The sequence below is a fragment of the Mustela nivalis genome (genome assembly GCF_964662115.1).
Source record: "Mustela nivalis genome assembly, chromosome: 13".
Classification (NCBI taxonomy): Eukaryota; Metazoa; Chordata; class Mammalia; order Carnivora; family Mustelidae; genus Mustela; species Mustela nivalis.
Genome location: NC_139032.1, coordinates 10,008,057 through 10,024,989, shown reverse-complemented (window position 1 = coordinate 10,024,989; position 16,933 = coordinate 10,008,057). Strand labels below are relative to the sequence as shown.

Sequence of the window (16,933 nt, the reverse complement as noted above, 5' to 3'; positions counted from 1 at the left end):
ATGTACAGCATCCTTTCTTCATCAAAACTCTTCAAAGTGTAGGGATAGAGGGTACCTACCTTAATATCATCAAAGCCATCTATGAAAAACCCACAGCAAATATCATTCTCAATGGGGAAAAAAACTTTTCCCCTAAGCTCAGGAACACTGCAGAGATGTCCACTGTCACCACTGCTATTCAACATAGTAGTAGTAGAAGTCCTAGCCTCAGCAGACAACAAAAAGAAATAAAAGGCCTCTGAATCAGCAAAGAAGAAGTCAAACTCTCACTCTTTGCAGATGATATGATACTTTATATGGAAAACCCAAAGAATCCACTCCAAAACGTTTAGAACTCATACAGGAATTCAGTAAAGTGTCAGGATATAAAATCAATGCACAGAAATCAGTTGTATTTCTATACACCAACAGAAAGACAAAAGAAGGAGAAATTAAGGAGTCGATGCCATTTACAAATGCACCCAAAACCATAAGATACCTAGGAATAAACCTACCCAAAGAGGCAAAGAATCTGTACTCAGAAAAATATAAAGTACTCTTGAAGGAAATTGAGGAAGACAAAATGAAATGGAAAAGTGTTCCATGCTACGGATTGGAAGGACAAATATTGTGAAAAAGTCTGTGCTACCTAAAGCAATCTACATGCAATCCCTATCAAAATACCATCCCTTTTTTTTCAAAGAAATGGAACAAAGAATCCTAAAATCTATATGGAACCAGAAAAGAGCCCAAATAGCCAGAAGAATGTTGAAAAAGAAAGCCAAAGTTGGTGGCATCACAATTCCAGACTTCGAGCTCTATTACTAAGCTGTCATCATCAAGACAGTATGGTACTGGCACAAAAACAAACACATAGATCAATGGAACAGAATAGAGAGCCCATAAATAGACCCTCAACTCTATGGTTAATTAATTTTCAACAAAGCAGGAAAGAATGCCCAATGGAAAAAAGACAGTCTCTTCAACAAATGGTGTTGGGAAAACTGGACAGCCACATGCAGAAGAATGAAACTGGACCATTTCCTTACACCACACACAAAAATAGACTCCATATGGAGGAACGACCTCCATGTGAGAGAGGAATCCATCAAAATCCTTGAGGAGAACAAGGCAGCAATCTCTTCAACCTCAGCCACAGCAACTTCTTCCTAGAACCATCACCAAAGGTAAGGGAAGCAAGGACAAAAATGAACTATTGGGAATTCATCAAGATCAAAACCTTTTGCACAGCAAAAGAAACAGTCAACAAAACCAAAAGACAATGAACAGAAGAATGGGAGAAGATATTTGCAAATGACATATCAGATAAAGGGCTAGTATCCAAAATCTAGAAAGAACTTATCAAACTCAACACCCAAAGCACAAATAATCTAATCAAAAAATGGGCAAAGGACATGAAGAGACATTTCTGCAAAGAAGACATACAAATGGCCAACAGACATGTGAAAAAGTGTTCAAGATCACTTGGCAACAGGGAAATACAAATTGAAACCACAATAAGATGCCACCTCACATCAGTCATAATGGCTAAAATTAACAAGTCAGGAAATGACAGATGTTGGAGAGGATATGGAAAAGGGGAACCCTCCTACACTGTTGGTTGGAATGCAAGCTGGTGCAGTCACTCTGGAAAACACCATGGAGGTTCCTCAGAAAGCTGAAAATAGAGGTACCCTATGACCCAACAATCGCACTACTGGGTATTTACCCCAAACATACATATGTAATGATCCGAAGGGGCACGTGCACCCAAATGTTTATAGCAGCAGTATCCACAATAGCCAAACTATGGAAAGAACCTAGACATCCATCAACAGATGAATGGATAAAGAAGATGTGGTATGTTTGTGTATATATATCTAGTGGAATACTATGCAGCCATCAAAAGAAATCAAATCTTGCCATTTGCAATGATGTGGAACCGCAATTTAGATGGAACTAGAGGGTATTATGCTGAGTGAAATAAGCCAATCAGATAAAGATAATTGGAGAGGCAGAGTGGGGGGTTTGTGGGGTAGGGAAGGAAAAAATGAAACAAGATGGGACTGGGAGGGAGACAAACCATAAGAGACTCTTAACTTACACAACAAAGGGTTGGTGGGGGTGGAGAGGGTGGTTGGGTTATTGACATTGGGGAGGGTATGTGCTATGGTGAGTGCTGTGAAGTATGTAAGCTTGATGATGCACAAACCCGTACCCTCTGGGGCAAAAAAAATACATTACATGTTAATAAAAAATAATTAATTTTAAAAATCAGGAAAAAAATACAAATGATAAAGCAAATATCAAGTAGAAAATTCTGATAGGCTCTGTATTTGATGGTAATTGCTTAAGTATTTATCTGGACACTAAAGGCTATATATTATATATAATTTATAACATTTAATGTTGTTTTTGAAAAATTGGTGGCCAAATACAATTTGTATTTACAAACACAAATTTATTTGGATTTATATTACAAATATAATATAGTACAGCACTTAATCTTCTTTTTTGTATTACTTTTTTTGAATTTAAATTCAATTAACATACAGTGTATATTATTAGTTTCAGAGGTAGAGTTCAGTGATTCATCAGTCTTATATAACACCCAGTGCTCATTACATCCTCTGCCCTCTTAATGTCCATCACCCAGTTACTCTATCCCACCACCCACTGTCCCCTCAGCAGCCCTCAGTTTCTTATGATTAACAGTTTCTTATGGTTTTCTTCCCTCTGTTTTTATCTTGCTTTATTTTTCCTTCCCTTCTGTTATGCTCCTATTTTCTTTCTTAAATTTCACATATGAATGAAGTCACATAATTGTCTTTCTCTGAATAACTTATTTCACTTAGATAATACCCTCTAGTTTATTATTGCAAATGGCAAGATTTCTTTTCTGATGGCTGAGTAATATTCCATTGTGTATATATACCACATCTCTTTTACTTACTCATCTGTTGATGGGCATAAGAGCTTTTCCCGCAATTTGGCTACTGTAGACATTGCTGCTATAAACTTTGGGGTGCAAGTGTCCCTCTGAATCACTACATTTGTATCATTGGGGTAAATACCCAGTAGTGTGATTGCTGGGTCATAGGATAGCTCCATTTTCAATTTTTTGAGGAACCTCCATGACGTTTTCCAGAGTGGCTGCACCAGCTAACATTTCCACCAACAGTGTGAGAAGGTTCCCCCATCTCTGCATCCTTGTCAACATCTGTCATTTCCTGGCTTATTAATTTTAGCCATTCTGACCAGTTTGAAATACTGTCTCATTGTGGTTCTGATTTGTAGTTCCCTGATACCAAGCGATGTGGTGCATTTTTTTTCATGCGTCTGTTGGCCATTTGTATATCTTCTTTGGAGAAATGTCTGTTTGTGTCTTCTGCCCATTTCTTGATTGGATTTATTTGTACTCTGCATGTTAAGTTTGTTAAGTTCTTTGTAGATTTTGGATACTAGCCCTTTATCTATTTAGACATTTGCAAGTATCTTCTCCCATTCTGTAAGTTGTCTCTTGGTTTTGTTGACTGTTTTCTTCGCTGGGCAAAAGCTTTTTATCTTGATGAAGTCCAATAGTTCATTTTTGCCTTTGTCTCCCTTGTCTTTAGAGACATGCTTAGCAGGTCAGAGAGACTGCTGCCTTTACACTTCTCTAGGATTTTGACAAATTCCTGTCTCACATTGAGGTCTTTCATTCATTTTGAGTCTATTTTTGTGTAGGGTGTAAGAAAATGGTCCAGAGTCATTCTTCATGTGGCTGTCTGATTTTCCCAACACCATTTGTTGCGATCTCTCTCTGTCAAATAAATAAAAATGTTTAAAAAAAAAAAAGAATTTTTAAAGGTTTTATTTATTTATTTGACAGAGGGAGAGAGAGATCACAAGCAGGCAGAGAGACAGGCAGAGAGAAGGGGAAGCAGGCTCCCCGCGGAGCAGAGAGCCTGATGCGGGGCTCGATCCCAGGACCCTGAGATCATGTCCTGAGCCAAAGGCAGAGGCTTAACCCACTGAGACACCCAGATGCCCCTGGGGTCTCTATTCTGTTGCATTGGTCTATGTCTGTTTTTGTGCCAGTACCATACTGTGTCAAAGATTATAGCTTTGTAATAGAGCTTGAAGTCTTTCATTTTATGCCACTAGCTTTGGTTTTCTTTTCTTTCTTTTTTTTTAAAGATTTTATTTATTTATTTGACAGAGATCACAAGCAGGCAAAGAAGCAGGCGAGGGGTGGGGGGAAGCAGGCTCCCCACTGACCAGAGAGCCCAATGTGGGGCTCGATCTCAGGACCTGAGATCATGTCCTGAGCTGAAGGCAGAGGCTTAACCCACTGAGCCACCCCCCAGCTTTGGTTTTCTTTTTCAACATTCCTTTGGCTATTCAGGATCTTTTCTGGTTCCAATCAAATTTTAGGATTATATTTTCCAGCTTCGTGAAAAATGTTGAAGGTATTTTTATAGGGATTACACTGAATATATAAATTGCTGTAGGTAGCATAGACATTTTTTTTAAAGATTTTATTTATCTAGGCAGAAAGGGGAAAGCAGGCTACCCACTGAGCAGAGATCCCGATGCAGAGCTCGATCCCAGGACCCTGAGATCATGACCTGAGTCAAAGGCAGAGGCTTAAACCACTGAGCCACCCAGGTTCTCCTAGACATTTAAACAATATTTGTTCTTCCAATCCATGAGCATGAAACATTTTTTTCATTTTTGTCTTCCTCAACTTCTTTCATGAGTGTCCTCTAGTTTTCAGAGTATAGATCCTTTGCCTTCTTGGTTAGGTTCATTCCTAGGTATCCTATAGTTTGTGGTGCAATTGTAAATGGGATTGATTCCTTCATTTCTCTTTCTTCTGTCTCATCGTTAGTGTATAGAAATGCTACTTATTTCTGTGCATTGATTTTATATCCTGTCACATTTCTGACTTCCTTTATAAATTCTAGCAATTTGCAGTCTTTCGTATTTTCCACATAGACTATCATATCATCTGTAAAGAATGAGAGCTTATTTCTTTGCTGATTCAGATGTCTTTTATTTCTTTTTGTTGTCTGATTGTTGAGGCTAGGACTTCTAATACTATGTTGTACAACAGTGGTGAGAGTGGACATCCCTGCCATATTCCTAACCTTAGGGGAAAGCTCTCAGTTTTTCCCCATTGAGAACAATATTTGCTGTGGGGTTTTCACATATGGCTTTTATGATGTTGAGGTATGTTCCTTCTATGAAGAGTTTTAATTAAGAAAAGATGATGTACTTTGTCAAATGCTTTTTCTGCATCAATAGAGAAGATCATATGGTTCTGGATCTTTCTTTAATTAATGTAGTGTAACACACTGATTGATTTGCGGATACTGGACCACCCTTGCAACCAAGGAATAAATCCTACTTGGTCATGGTGAATAATTCTTTTAACGTACTGTTGGATCCTACTGGCTAATATCTTGGTGAGAAATTGACATCCATGTTCATCAGAGATACTGATCTTTAATTCTTTTTGGCAAGGTCTTGGTCTGGTTTTGGGATCAAGATAATACTGGCCTCATAGGATGACTTTGGCAGTTTTCTTTCCATTTCTATTTTTTGAAACAGCTTCAGAAGTATAGGTATTGGGACGCCTGGGTGGCTCAGTTGGTTGGACGACTGCCTTCGGCTCAGGTCATGATCCCGGAGTCCCGGGATCGAGTCCCGCATCGGGCTCCCAGCTCCATGGGGAGTCTGCTTCGCTCTCTGACCTTCTCCGCTCTCTGACCTTCTCCTCGCTCATGCTCTCTCTCACTGTCTCTCTCTCAAATAAATAAATAAAATCTTAAAAAAAAAAAAAAGAAGTATAGGTATTAATTCTTCTTTAAATGTTTGGTAGAATACCTCATGGTCCAGCCCCAGACTCTTGTTTTGTTGGGAGATTTTTGATTACTGCTTCAGTTTCCTTGCTGGTTATGGGTCTGTTCATGTTTTCTATTTCTTCCTGGTTCAGTTTAGAAATAAAATATGGAACTGAAAAACATAATGGAAGGACTTGGAGATAAAGTTGAGGAAACCTCCCAGAACAGAGCACAAAACAAAGAAAGAGAACATCGGTGGTAGGAGCAGAGGGGAGAATCAGATAACTAAAGAACTAGTTCAGTAAGTTCAATACTTAAAAATAACCATTTTGGAAAGAAAGGAAGGCAGCAATAATAGAGGAAATCACTCAAGAAGTTATTTCCCAGAATTAAAGGACTCAAGTTTCCAGATTAAGAGGATCCGCCAGGAACCCAGCACAATAGAGGAAAATAGTCCCACATCAAGACTCAACACTGCAAAACGTAGGAACACTGATGATAAGCCAAAGGCCCGAAAAGCCTCCTGAAAAGAAAAAGGAAAGATTTCATATCATCAATTAAAAATCACAATAGCATCAGATTTCCCAAGTTCAATGTGATGGCTATAAGGCAATGCAGCAATGCCCTGAAACTTCTGAAAGGAAATAATATCTATTGTAGAGTTATATATCCAGATAATATCAATTAAGAGAAGGAAATAAGAAAGGCATTTCCAGGTATGCAATGCCTCAACACATTTACTTCCTATCACTTTTCTTTCAGAGCTTCTGGAGAATGGGTTCCTCCAAAAGGAATTTTGTAAATCATAAAAATGCAAGGCAAAGGATCCAGATAGAAGGAGAGCCAACACAAGGGAAGGATAAAGAGAATAACTAGAATGATGATAAGGATAAGAGCAACTCAGCAAGGAACCCATGCAGAGCAGAGCAAATCAGGAGCATGAGATGAGAAGCTTTAGACTCTGGGAGAGGATGGGGGTTAGTAGTGGTAAATACAGCTAACAAAAACTATGCAATACAAAAACAAGACAAAGGAAATAAAAGAATTGTGCTGTTAGAAAATATAACTACAGTATTTTACATGGCTCAGCAGTGTTCTAATAATGGAGACACTGGATACTGATCTCACCAAAATGATGATATAATTAGTTGAGGGAAGTGTGCTTGGATTTAGTGAATGGAGAGGGTGAAAGAGAGTTGGTAGGGAGGTGGGCTTAGATTCTTTTCAAATAAACTTTGAACTACTTGACTGCTTAAACTATATGTGTGTGCACTGATCAAAATAGATTTTGCGGGGGCACCTGGCTGGCTCAGTTGGTTAAGTATCTGTCTTTGGCTCAGGTCATTATCTCAGGGTTCTGGGATCGAGCTCCACGTCAGGTTCCCTGCTCAGTGGGAAGTCTGCTTTTCCCTCTCCCTCTCCCTCTGCTTCTCCCCTCCACCTATACTCTCTTTTTCTCTCTCAAATAAATATTTTTTAAAAATAGATTTTTTAAAATGACTACAATTAATCATCCATTCCACACATAAATAGACATCGTCTCCGACTCATTTTTTTCACCACTATCTTCATTTGCTTCAAAAGAGAGAAGTTACCAGGACAGGGAACTGGGGAGAGGTTGCACAAAAGGCAAGAAGAGGAGTGTGAGATCCAGGCTTCCAGTTATGGAATGAATAAATCATGCAGATGAAAGGTGCAGCATAAGGAATATAGTCTATTGTATTGTAATAGCATTGCATGGTGACAGATGGTAGCTACATGTGTGGTGAGCAGAGCATAACATATAGAACTGTCAAATCACTATGTCATTCACCTGAAACTATCCTAACAATATGTGTCAACTACACTTCAATTAAAAATGATATATATATATTTTTTAACTAAGTAAGAAAAAAGAGAGAGAGAAGTTAAAACTGTGAGGTTTTCCAGAACATTCCAAATATCTGAACATACACATGTTGTGTGAATATCTACAAATCCAATCTTCCTCATAATCTCAGAAACCCAGAATGGGTAGAGTTCTCCTTAATATTTCTCATCCACCAAATGGGAGAAGACCAGGACTTTACCTCCGTGCATCGCATCAACTCGGATCTTCAGTTGGCCGGGCCCTGTCAGCAAACTCTTGATGGCATTAAAATCAAAGATGGTCCGAAGGAGATTGAGATAGATATCTACTGGGTCCACTATCTCCACTAAGGATAGAAGAGTAAAGAGAAATATCATTGACCATACCCATGAAAATACTGGGAAGTGTAAAAAAGAATCACTACCCTAATAGCATGAAGTTCTGACCACAATCCCATTATAACCCTAGCCATCATGCAGGAAGCCAAGTATCCATTTATACACTAAGTCACAAAATTAAAGCACAATCAAGATCCTACAAACTGGGCACCTGGGTGGCTCAGTTGGTTAAGCAACTGCCTTCAGCTCAAGTCATGATCCTGGAGTCCCAGGATCAAGTCCCATATCAGGCCCTCTGCTCATCAGGGAGCTGGCTTCTCCCTCTGCCCCTGGCCCCTTTCATGCTCACTCTCTCTCTCTCTCTCAAATGAATAAAATATGCACCCTTTTATCCCATCTTCCTTCCACCACATCCCTCCCAACGAAGGCACACAGCTCAATGCTAAGAGACATCTTGGCACATCCAGGTGCCTCTCCTGTGGAGGTAAGCCAAAGAATCACTCAGGGGGCTTAAAGGGTCACTTTAGCAGTGGCCCTTTTGGGGTCACTTTTTTGGCCCTTATTTTCTAAATGCCATTTTGCCAACCAAATCCAGGGTTAGAATTGGTGATGAAGGATACATTCCTGAGTTTGTACTGTGTGCCCAACCCAGTACCCATTTCAGGCTGAATGCCAAATCTTTAGAAACCTTCATTAAACATAAGTATTCTTCAATGTTTGGCACCGCCCAGTGACCAGGAACCCAAAACTAGTCTTTTCCACTTATTTGACAGATATACACAATGCAAAATCCATTATATTTTTCAAACTTGGCTATCAACATATAATTAATACTAAGAAAGTATTTTCCTAGAATACTAGATATTTTACTCTTTTTGCATGAAAATTTGTCCATAAACCCTGCTTTTAAGTTCATAGTTAAATTTTGAAACATATGTATGTTGTTTTTCAAAATTTTCAAATACATACTACTTTGGAATTCTGAAATACTTAAACTTGCACAAAGGAAATTACCAATCCACTTTTAATAATTTTCAGTAAATTCCAGCTATAATATTTAATGGATGGAATGTTATGTTATAATTAGATAGATGAAACTATTCCTTCACCTGGTCAAATACCATCTAAAAATATTTTTCAGGGGCACCTGGGTGGCTCAGTGGGTTAAGCCTCTGCCTTCAGCTCAGGTCATGACCTCAGGGTCCTAGGATTGAGCCCCACATCAGCTCTTTGCTCAGCAGGGAGCCTGCTTCCCCTGTCTCTCTCTGCCTGCCTCTCTGCCTACTCGTGATCTCTGTCAAATAAATAAATCAACTATTTTTTTTAAATAAATAAAAATATTTTTCCTTGGGCGCCTGGGTGGCTCAGTGGGTTAAGCCGCTGCCTTCGGCTCAGGTCATGATCTCAGGGTCCTGGGATCAAGTCCCGCATCGGGCTCTCTGCTCAGCAGGGAGCCTGCTTCCCTCTCTCTCTCTGCCTGCCTCTCCATCTACTTGTGATTTCTCTCTGTCAAATAAATAAATAAAATCTTTAAAAAAATATATATTTTTTTCCTTGCACTTAAGTTAATATAGTATGTATGCCCATTTAAATATAATGTAATTATTTTTGCATGAACACAAATCATTCTTAATCTTTTGGCCTGAGAATAATATTAATTCATACAATAAAGAATTAATCTTTATGAAATGTATATGTAAAATGGTTAAAATGGTAAACTTTATGTATATTACACCATAATAAAAAATTACTATATGAAATAAAAGATCATATTCTTTTAGACATAGAAGTCTTACTCCACAATATGGGATAATATTTTTAGCTATTTTATTCTGGTTCTTTAATTCTTGAACCACTTGCCTAAATACAGTTGGTATTCATAGCAGATAACACATAGTAAACAGAAATGTAAAAAACAAGGAAGCAAGTAAAATTCAGTGAAGATTGAAAGTCCATATCAAATAGTTCAGGCTCTTGAACCCTTAAGGTGAAATGCCAAGGAATGATGTGTTTGCAATTAACTCAAAGGCTTGCTCAACATTTAAAACACCAAGAACACAGCACATAAATTATCCCAAACAATTATCTTCAAATTCTTCTTGGGAACCAGGGACTAGGAGCCAGGGAGCTCTTCTACCCACCTCTTGGTATCCACAGCATCTTAGAAATTTCATCAAATTAGCAATATGGCGGCAGAAACAGCCTGAACCTGAGTTCATCAATGAGACCAATGATTTAGGTCTCCTGGGCAAGCATAAAGATTGTGCAGAAGTAAGTAAATTATTTGTAACTTCTTCCTGATGGTAATGTCTGATTTTTCCCAGTCATCTTATTGTCCAATTTTTCCAAATATATATAAATGAGCATATTTAAATCCATTTCATGTACTATGCCCCCGTTTATGGATGTCAAACCACTGTGTGTTCATATATGTGTGTGTGCTCCCAGCGAGATTAATAAAAGGAGACACCATTATTTCCAGTATCACATGGCTTCTGATGAATTTCTGCTGGTTAGCTAAGCGAGCAATTGACTCAAAATCCTTCAAGAAGAAGATCCTAGTGTGACACCTCAATGTCCATTTCAAGCTCTCCCCTGCTTGTCACTTCAATGCCATGCGGCTGCAAGCCTGGTATTTAATCTTTTCAGCTAAATTAATTTATTTGTCAAACAAGGAAAATATTTTAACACAGACTGTATTTAAGCATATAGGACATTAAAGGAGTAAAAAGTTGGTTTGTGGCTAATTGTATATGTTCTAGGAAAAAGCAATAGGGTAAAAGGGGGGACTAATATGCATATACATGGTATTAGTAAAGTTATATGGTTCAGTATTAATCTGTAAAATTAAAAGTTATAATCCGAGCACTTCAGAAGTTTCAATCAGTCTACACTGTAGGATATTTGGGGCAATTTCATTCCATTCTTTGCCTAATCCATTTGGTGTTTACTGAGTTCCTTTCAAAAATCTCCTCACATAGTGCTTGATACAGAATGGTGATCTCTCACGCATTGAATCAAGGTAAACAGAGTGGTTTTGGCTTGGAAAGAAATCGCCTACCTTCCATGGGAAATTTTAGTAACCCCATTACCTTGATGGTTCTCTTCTTCACTGTATAAAATACTCCAGTATCTTCACCGTAATAGAACAGAAAAGTGAAGACATGTTTTGGCGACTCATAGCCTATTCTTGGGATGCCATAAGGGAGTCAGCTGTGACATTTTTCCAATGTTGAAAGTGATCTAGAATTTGGGAAGTCATTTTTGAAATTGCCAGTCCTGAATATCTTGGCTGCTCCCACTTCCCCATGCACCACAGTCATATTACATCTGTTTATCAAGTCACTCCCAAAATAGACCATCCAGGGGCGCCTGGGTGGCTCAGTGTGTTAAGCCGCTGCCTTCGGCTCAGGTCATGATCTCAGGGTCCTGGGATCGAGTCCTACATTGGGCTCTCTGCTCAGCAGGGAGCCTGCTTCCCTTCCTCTCTCTCTGCCTGCCTCTCTGCCTACTTGTGATCTCTCTCTGTCAAATAAATAAATAAAATCTTTATTAAAAAAAAATAGACCATCCAATCACTTTGGGGTGTGCCCTCCCATGCGGGAAGCAGAGTCACCGCCACCCATGGAATGACTCTGACTTCTTCAAAATGTAATCTATTACCTCTAAATGGCTTGAATTTGTTCTCCAGGTCAAATTCTTGTCTTCCAAGCCGAGACAGGTCAATTCGAAGATCAGGGCATATGGCATATTCCTCGATTGTTTTGCTGATCTGGTAGATTTTGTCTGAGACCACATCTGGCGCAGGACCTACATTTGGAAATAGCACACCACCAAAACTAAATTTTTTAAAAAACATCTGCAACTTCAATCAGAAGCATGTTCCCTCCTTCACCATTAAGCAAAAGAAAGATTCATTTGTTCTCAAAAAAAAATGGACAACAGTTCACAGTTCTATTGTTCTTCATAATCCCTGTGTTGTATTCACCCACGATGAAGGAAATTTGGTCAGCCTCACCTGTTCTATGTAGGCTAATAATCCATATGTTTGTTTATCTGAATCCATTTCTGAGCAATGATACATCTTCCCTAAAAATAGGTTCACACCTGCCGGGGAGACCCAGTTATGTAATCAGCTTTTTTCAGGATATGAGACACCAACAGGATATGCACTTGACAGAAGTGAGGGATTCCAGATTTAAACTGCAGCCTCTCAAGTGCACCTAGAGAAAGAACACATGAGTTCTACTCCCTGGTCGGCTGCCTTGTTGAGGCAGGAGCTTGCGAGGGTTAAATGCTTTCCCCAACTCGGGCTCCCTAGTGACATCCAAGTTTTTAAAATGAGGTTTAAGTAAAAATATTTGATGTGTTTCCTCACAAGATCAAGAGGACAATTAGGCTGTGAGAGACTTTAAATGAACATGAAATCAAAAGTTGTCCCCCTTTCAGCTTCTTTTTAAATTTTGTTTTGTGCTGCAAGTCACTTTAGATTTTTTGCAATAAGTTTGGAAATCAAATGAGTACAGTGCAAGATCTGAAATATCAAAGAGAGACAATAGATAGGTTTTATATGAGATATACTTGCCAACTCAACTGTAAATTTCAGCCAAAAGGAAATCAAGAAATAATTTCTTTTCTATCCCAATCCTTCAAGCTACACTGTCCAGGACAGTAGTCGCTAATGGTATACAGCTATTGAGCACCTGAAATGTGACTAGTGAAATTGATATGTGTTATAACTGTAAACTACACATCAAATTTTGAACAGTTCATAGAAAAAAATGTTAATAGGTTACATTTGACTTTTATAGTAACTTGATGAAATAATATTTTCAGTATACGAGGTTTAAAAATGCATTGTTCATGGGGTGCCTGGGTGGCTCAGTAAGTTAAAGCCTCTGCCTTTGTCTTGGGTCATGATCCCAGGATTCTGGGATAGAGCCCCACATTGGACTCTCTGCTCAGCAGGGAGCCTGCTTCCCTTCCTCTCTGTCTGCCTGCCTCTCTGTCCACTTGTAATCTCTGTCAAATAAATAAATAAAATCTTAAAAAAAATACATTGTTCATTTCACCTTTTTTTTTTTTTACTTCTTCATGTGGCTACTAGAAAGTTTCAAATCCTGACTCACAATATATTTCTATTAGGCAACTCACAATGTATTTCAAAAACATAGCACTATTTTTGTCCCCCCATAAATGCTCATTGAATAGATAAAAAGGAATACTACCCAAACACAACAAACTATACACATTAACTATGAGCAGATTTTTTTGTATATCAATTACACCTCAAGAAAGCTGTCTTAAAAATAAAGGAAGGGCAAGGTCCCCATTCTACTGCATGGGAAAGAGGCCTAATAGATTTTAACCATATTTCCTTGTCCTTTAGGAAAAGCAAAGGCTGCAAAGAAAAAAAAAAAAAAAAAGGCCCTCCTCCTCCACTCCACACTACTTTTTATCCTTCCACAAAATGTAAAACAGTAAAGAGCCTTGTTCTGTCTTTGCCTTTCCTATGCTTGTCCAGTTGGAGAATGCATGAATATCTCCCTGCTCCCTTACGTGCCACTGTATTCTTTGACTGTGTCCCTCACTTTTAAAAGCCTGATTTGAGGGGCGCCTGGGTGGCTCAGTGGGTTAAAGCCTCTGCTTTCGGCTCAGGTCATGATCCCAGGGTCCTGGGATCGAGCCCCACATCAGGCTCTCTGCTCAGTGGGGAGCCTGCTTCCTCCTCTCTCTCTGCCTGCCTCTCTGCCTATTTGTGATCTCTGTCTGTCAAATAAATAAATAAAATATTAAAAAAAAAAAGACTGATTTGATGACAAAGCACACTGGCTTCCAAAAGTAAAACAACTTCTAGCATGTTCGTTTTCTGTGATGCTACTCAACCACCTATGTTGTTAACCTAAAAAGTTCATCATCAACCTCTGCATCCATCAACTACTTCCGAGTTCCTTGACATCTTCTGCTCTAATGAGTTTTCCTCCTCATTTTAGTCAGTGGCAGGTAAAGTCATATCTTAAATATTATTGCCTCTTGAAATCTTTTCAAAAATATCAAATTTGAGTGCCTTCTGCCCATGAATTCCTTATCTTCCAGCTACCCTCCTCCACACCTCCGCTGAACCTGCTCTTTCCTGTACTGATGCCCATCATCGCCTGGTTAATCCCAGGCTATCGGTCCCTTCTGGTTTCACGGGTCTCTAATCCTAGGCAGGACCTAAGATCCACTGTCTGAGCCATACCTTTGTTAGCATAATAACATGAGCCTACATTTATTGAAACTTACATATACCACATTTCACACTTTACATGGAATTCAACGTGCATAGAAAGCAGATGAAATAGGAGTTATTATTATCGTCAATTGCCAAATGGGGAAACTGAAATTTGAAGAGGAAGAGATCCTTAACCAAGGCCCCTTCACTGGTAATAGACAGAGGCTGGATTTTGAATCCTAATAGTCCGATGCCAGCTCAGACACCTGTAACAAGTACCATTCCTCCGTGCCTCCACAGCCATTCCCCAACCCTGGGACATCACCATCATCTGTCCCCACACTGCTACAATTTCCAGACTCCCACATATTGCTGGAGGTAGTCAAACATTACACCAAGTGGCTCCCCCTAAAAATGAGGCTGCTTACCTTTACGACTTCTCATGCATGAATCATCAACACATTTCCCATAGTACCTTTTACAGAATATGTCCCCAAGTCCTGCCTCTCCTTGGCCCATTATCTTACCACACAATCTTTCTTCTTACTTTCTTTTTGGAACAGGTATAGCAACTATTACCCCAAACTTTCATTCTGCACCCCTCAGAATTGCTTCTTTCCCCATCCTTGTGATCTTATCCAGAAGTTTTGCCCTCTTCCCAGAATCTAGGCTCTAACTGAGAGCCTCTTGCTCTCTCTCCACACCTTAAGAATTCGGTGACACTAGTCAAGCTTTTTAAACCATTTAATTCCTCAGTGACTTCATTGGGTTGTTACGAGGATTAAATGAGAAAAGGTATGTAAAGTTCTGAGTATGGTGCCCAGCACATTATAAGATTCCAAAAAAATCCAGTATCTTTAATATGGATTCCATTTCCCCTCTAGCATCTTCCCCTCTACTTAAAAACATCTTCAGAGGGGCACCTGGGTGGCTCAGTGGGTTAAAGCCTCTGCCTTCGGCTCAGGTCATGATCCCAGGGTCCTGGGATCGAGCCCCACATCGGGCTCTCTGCTCTGCGGGGAGCCTGCTTCCTCCTCTATCTCTGCCTGCCTCTCTGCCTACTTGTGATCTCGGTCTGTCAAGTAAATAAATAAATAAATAAAAATCTTAAAAAAAAAAAAAAATCCTCAGAATGGTCCTGTCCTCTAAATGCACTTTAGAAGAAACATAGTTCCAGATGTGTCCTAGTTCCCTGGCTGTGCCTACTAATTCCGTAGACACTTAGTCTTTTTTTTTTTTTTTTAAAGATTTATTCATTTATCTGAGAGAGAGAGAGCTCGTGCACGAGTGGGGGGAGGGACTGAGGAAGAGAGAAAGAGAGAGAGAAACAGACTCCCCACTGAGCATGGGGCCCTATAAGGGGCTCAACACTGCTGGATTCCAGGATCCGGAGATCAGATCATATCAAGAGTCAGACCACCCAGGTGCCCCAAGACACGTAGCCTTTTAATTCATTCCATAAAATGTATCTATATGACACACAATGAAAAGAGATGAATGTCTCTTCAAGGAAAGAAATTATGGTAAAATTGATTCTTCTTTGAGTAGGAAGAAACCAGCTGAATCTTTCTATGCCATTAGGAATGTTAGCTTTATTCATGATGCCAAGACATGCAAATATAAAGAATTAAGCATAAGAGAGGGACTTCCAATACAGTTAAAAGCCAAAATCTATGGCTGAATATGTCTCATTTCCCCCTGTACTTTAGTCTACAAAATGGGTATTTAAATAATATCTTCTCCTTTTATGCCTCACAAGATATCACAGAGATGACTGAGATATTTTTGTAAGATATGAAATCAAATATAAATTCCAAATACTTACTTTAGTAAGCGTTGTCTAGTTTGGTAACTTTTAAATCACATTTCTCTACAAATTGCCACTTTCTGAGCCCACTCAATTTCCCATGTTAACAGCATATAGAATACCTGAATCTTGCCTGTTTTTTCCTGAAATCCTCAAGGGCTGCTGCAAGACTAGATGTAGGTCCACGGTATGCTTTTTAATGAAACGAAACTTCTCAAAGTATACGACAATTCATAAAGGTGGGGTTTTTTTAAATACACTTGATGTGAGTGAAGTTCATTTGTTTGGATAACATCCAAAATGGCTTCAAGGAGGGGGGGAATAATATTCTGGCCAAAAATAATTCATAAGGGTAACTATTGTTGGTGAGAATTATCTGCTCCTGCAGAAATGCAGACTCAGAGTTCTATATTAAGACTAAGAGACTTAACAACCAAATGTAATGCATAGTTCTTGGATGAATCCTGGTTTGAATAAAACAGCTATAAATAGGGTGCCTGGGTGGCTCAGTAGGTTAAGCCACTGCCTTCGGCTCAGGTCATGATCCTGGAGTGCCAGGATCAAGTCCTGCATTGGGAGTCTGCTTCTCTCTCTGACCTTTTCCCCTCTCTTGCTCTCTCTCTCTTGCTCTGTCTCCCAAATAAGTAAATAAATTCTTTTTTTAAAAAAACAGCTATAAATAACATTTTGGAGGCAACTGGAAAATTCTGAATATAGATTAGATTTTAGATGATATTAGAGAATTGGTATTATTTTTGCTAGGTGTGATAATGTAGTTATGTTAGAATATGTCTTTCTTTTAAGAGATGTATTCTGAAATATTTAGGTATAAAATGTCTTCATGCTAATTTACCTTAAAATTCTTTAGGGGGAAAAAGTGCAAAATAGAAAAGCAAAGTAATGGACACAAGCTACCCA

General features: G+C 39.0%; 1 protein-coding gene across 1 annotated transcript in view; it reads right to left on the bottom strand.

Annotated features, from left to right (window-relative positions):
• LOC309847256 (phosphoglucomutase-like protein 5) overlaps positions 1-16,933 on the bottom strand; it is a gene marked incomplete at its 3' end in the record, with an annotated part of 44,115 nt that overhangs the window by 6,854 nt on the left and 20,328 nt on the right. Inside the window, exons 3-4 of the mRNA XM_082697198.1 lie at positions 11,658-11,804; positions 7,877-8,002 (exon numbers count right to left, since the gene is read on the bottom strand). Of these exons, the coding sequence (XP_082553324.1) occupies positions 7,877-8,002; positions 11,658-11,804 (273 nt within the window). The remainder of the gene's footprint in view (positions 1-7,876; positions 8,003-11,657; positions 11,805-16,933) is intronic.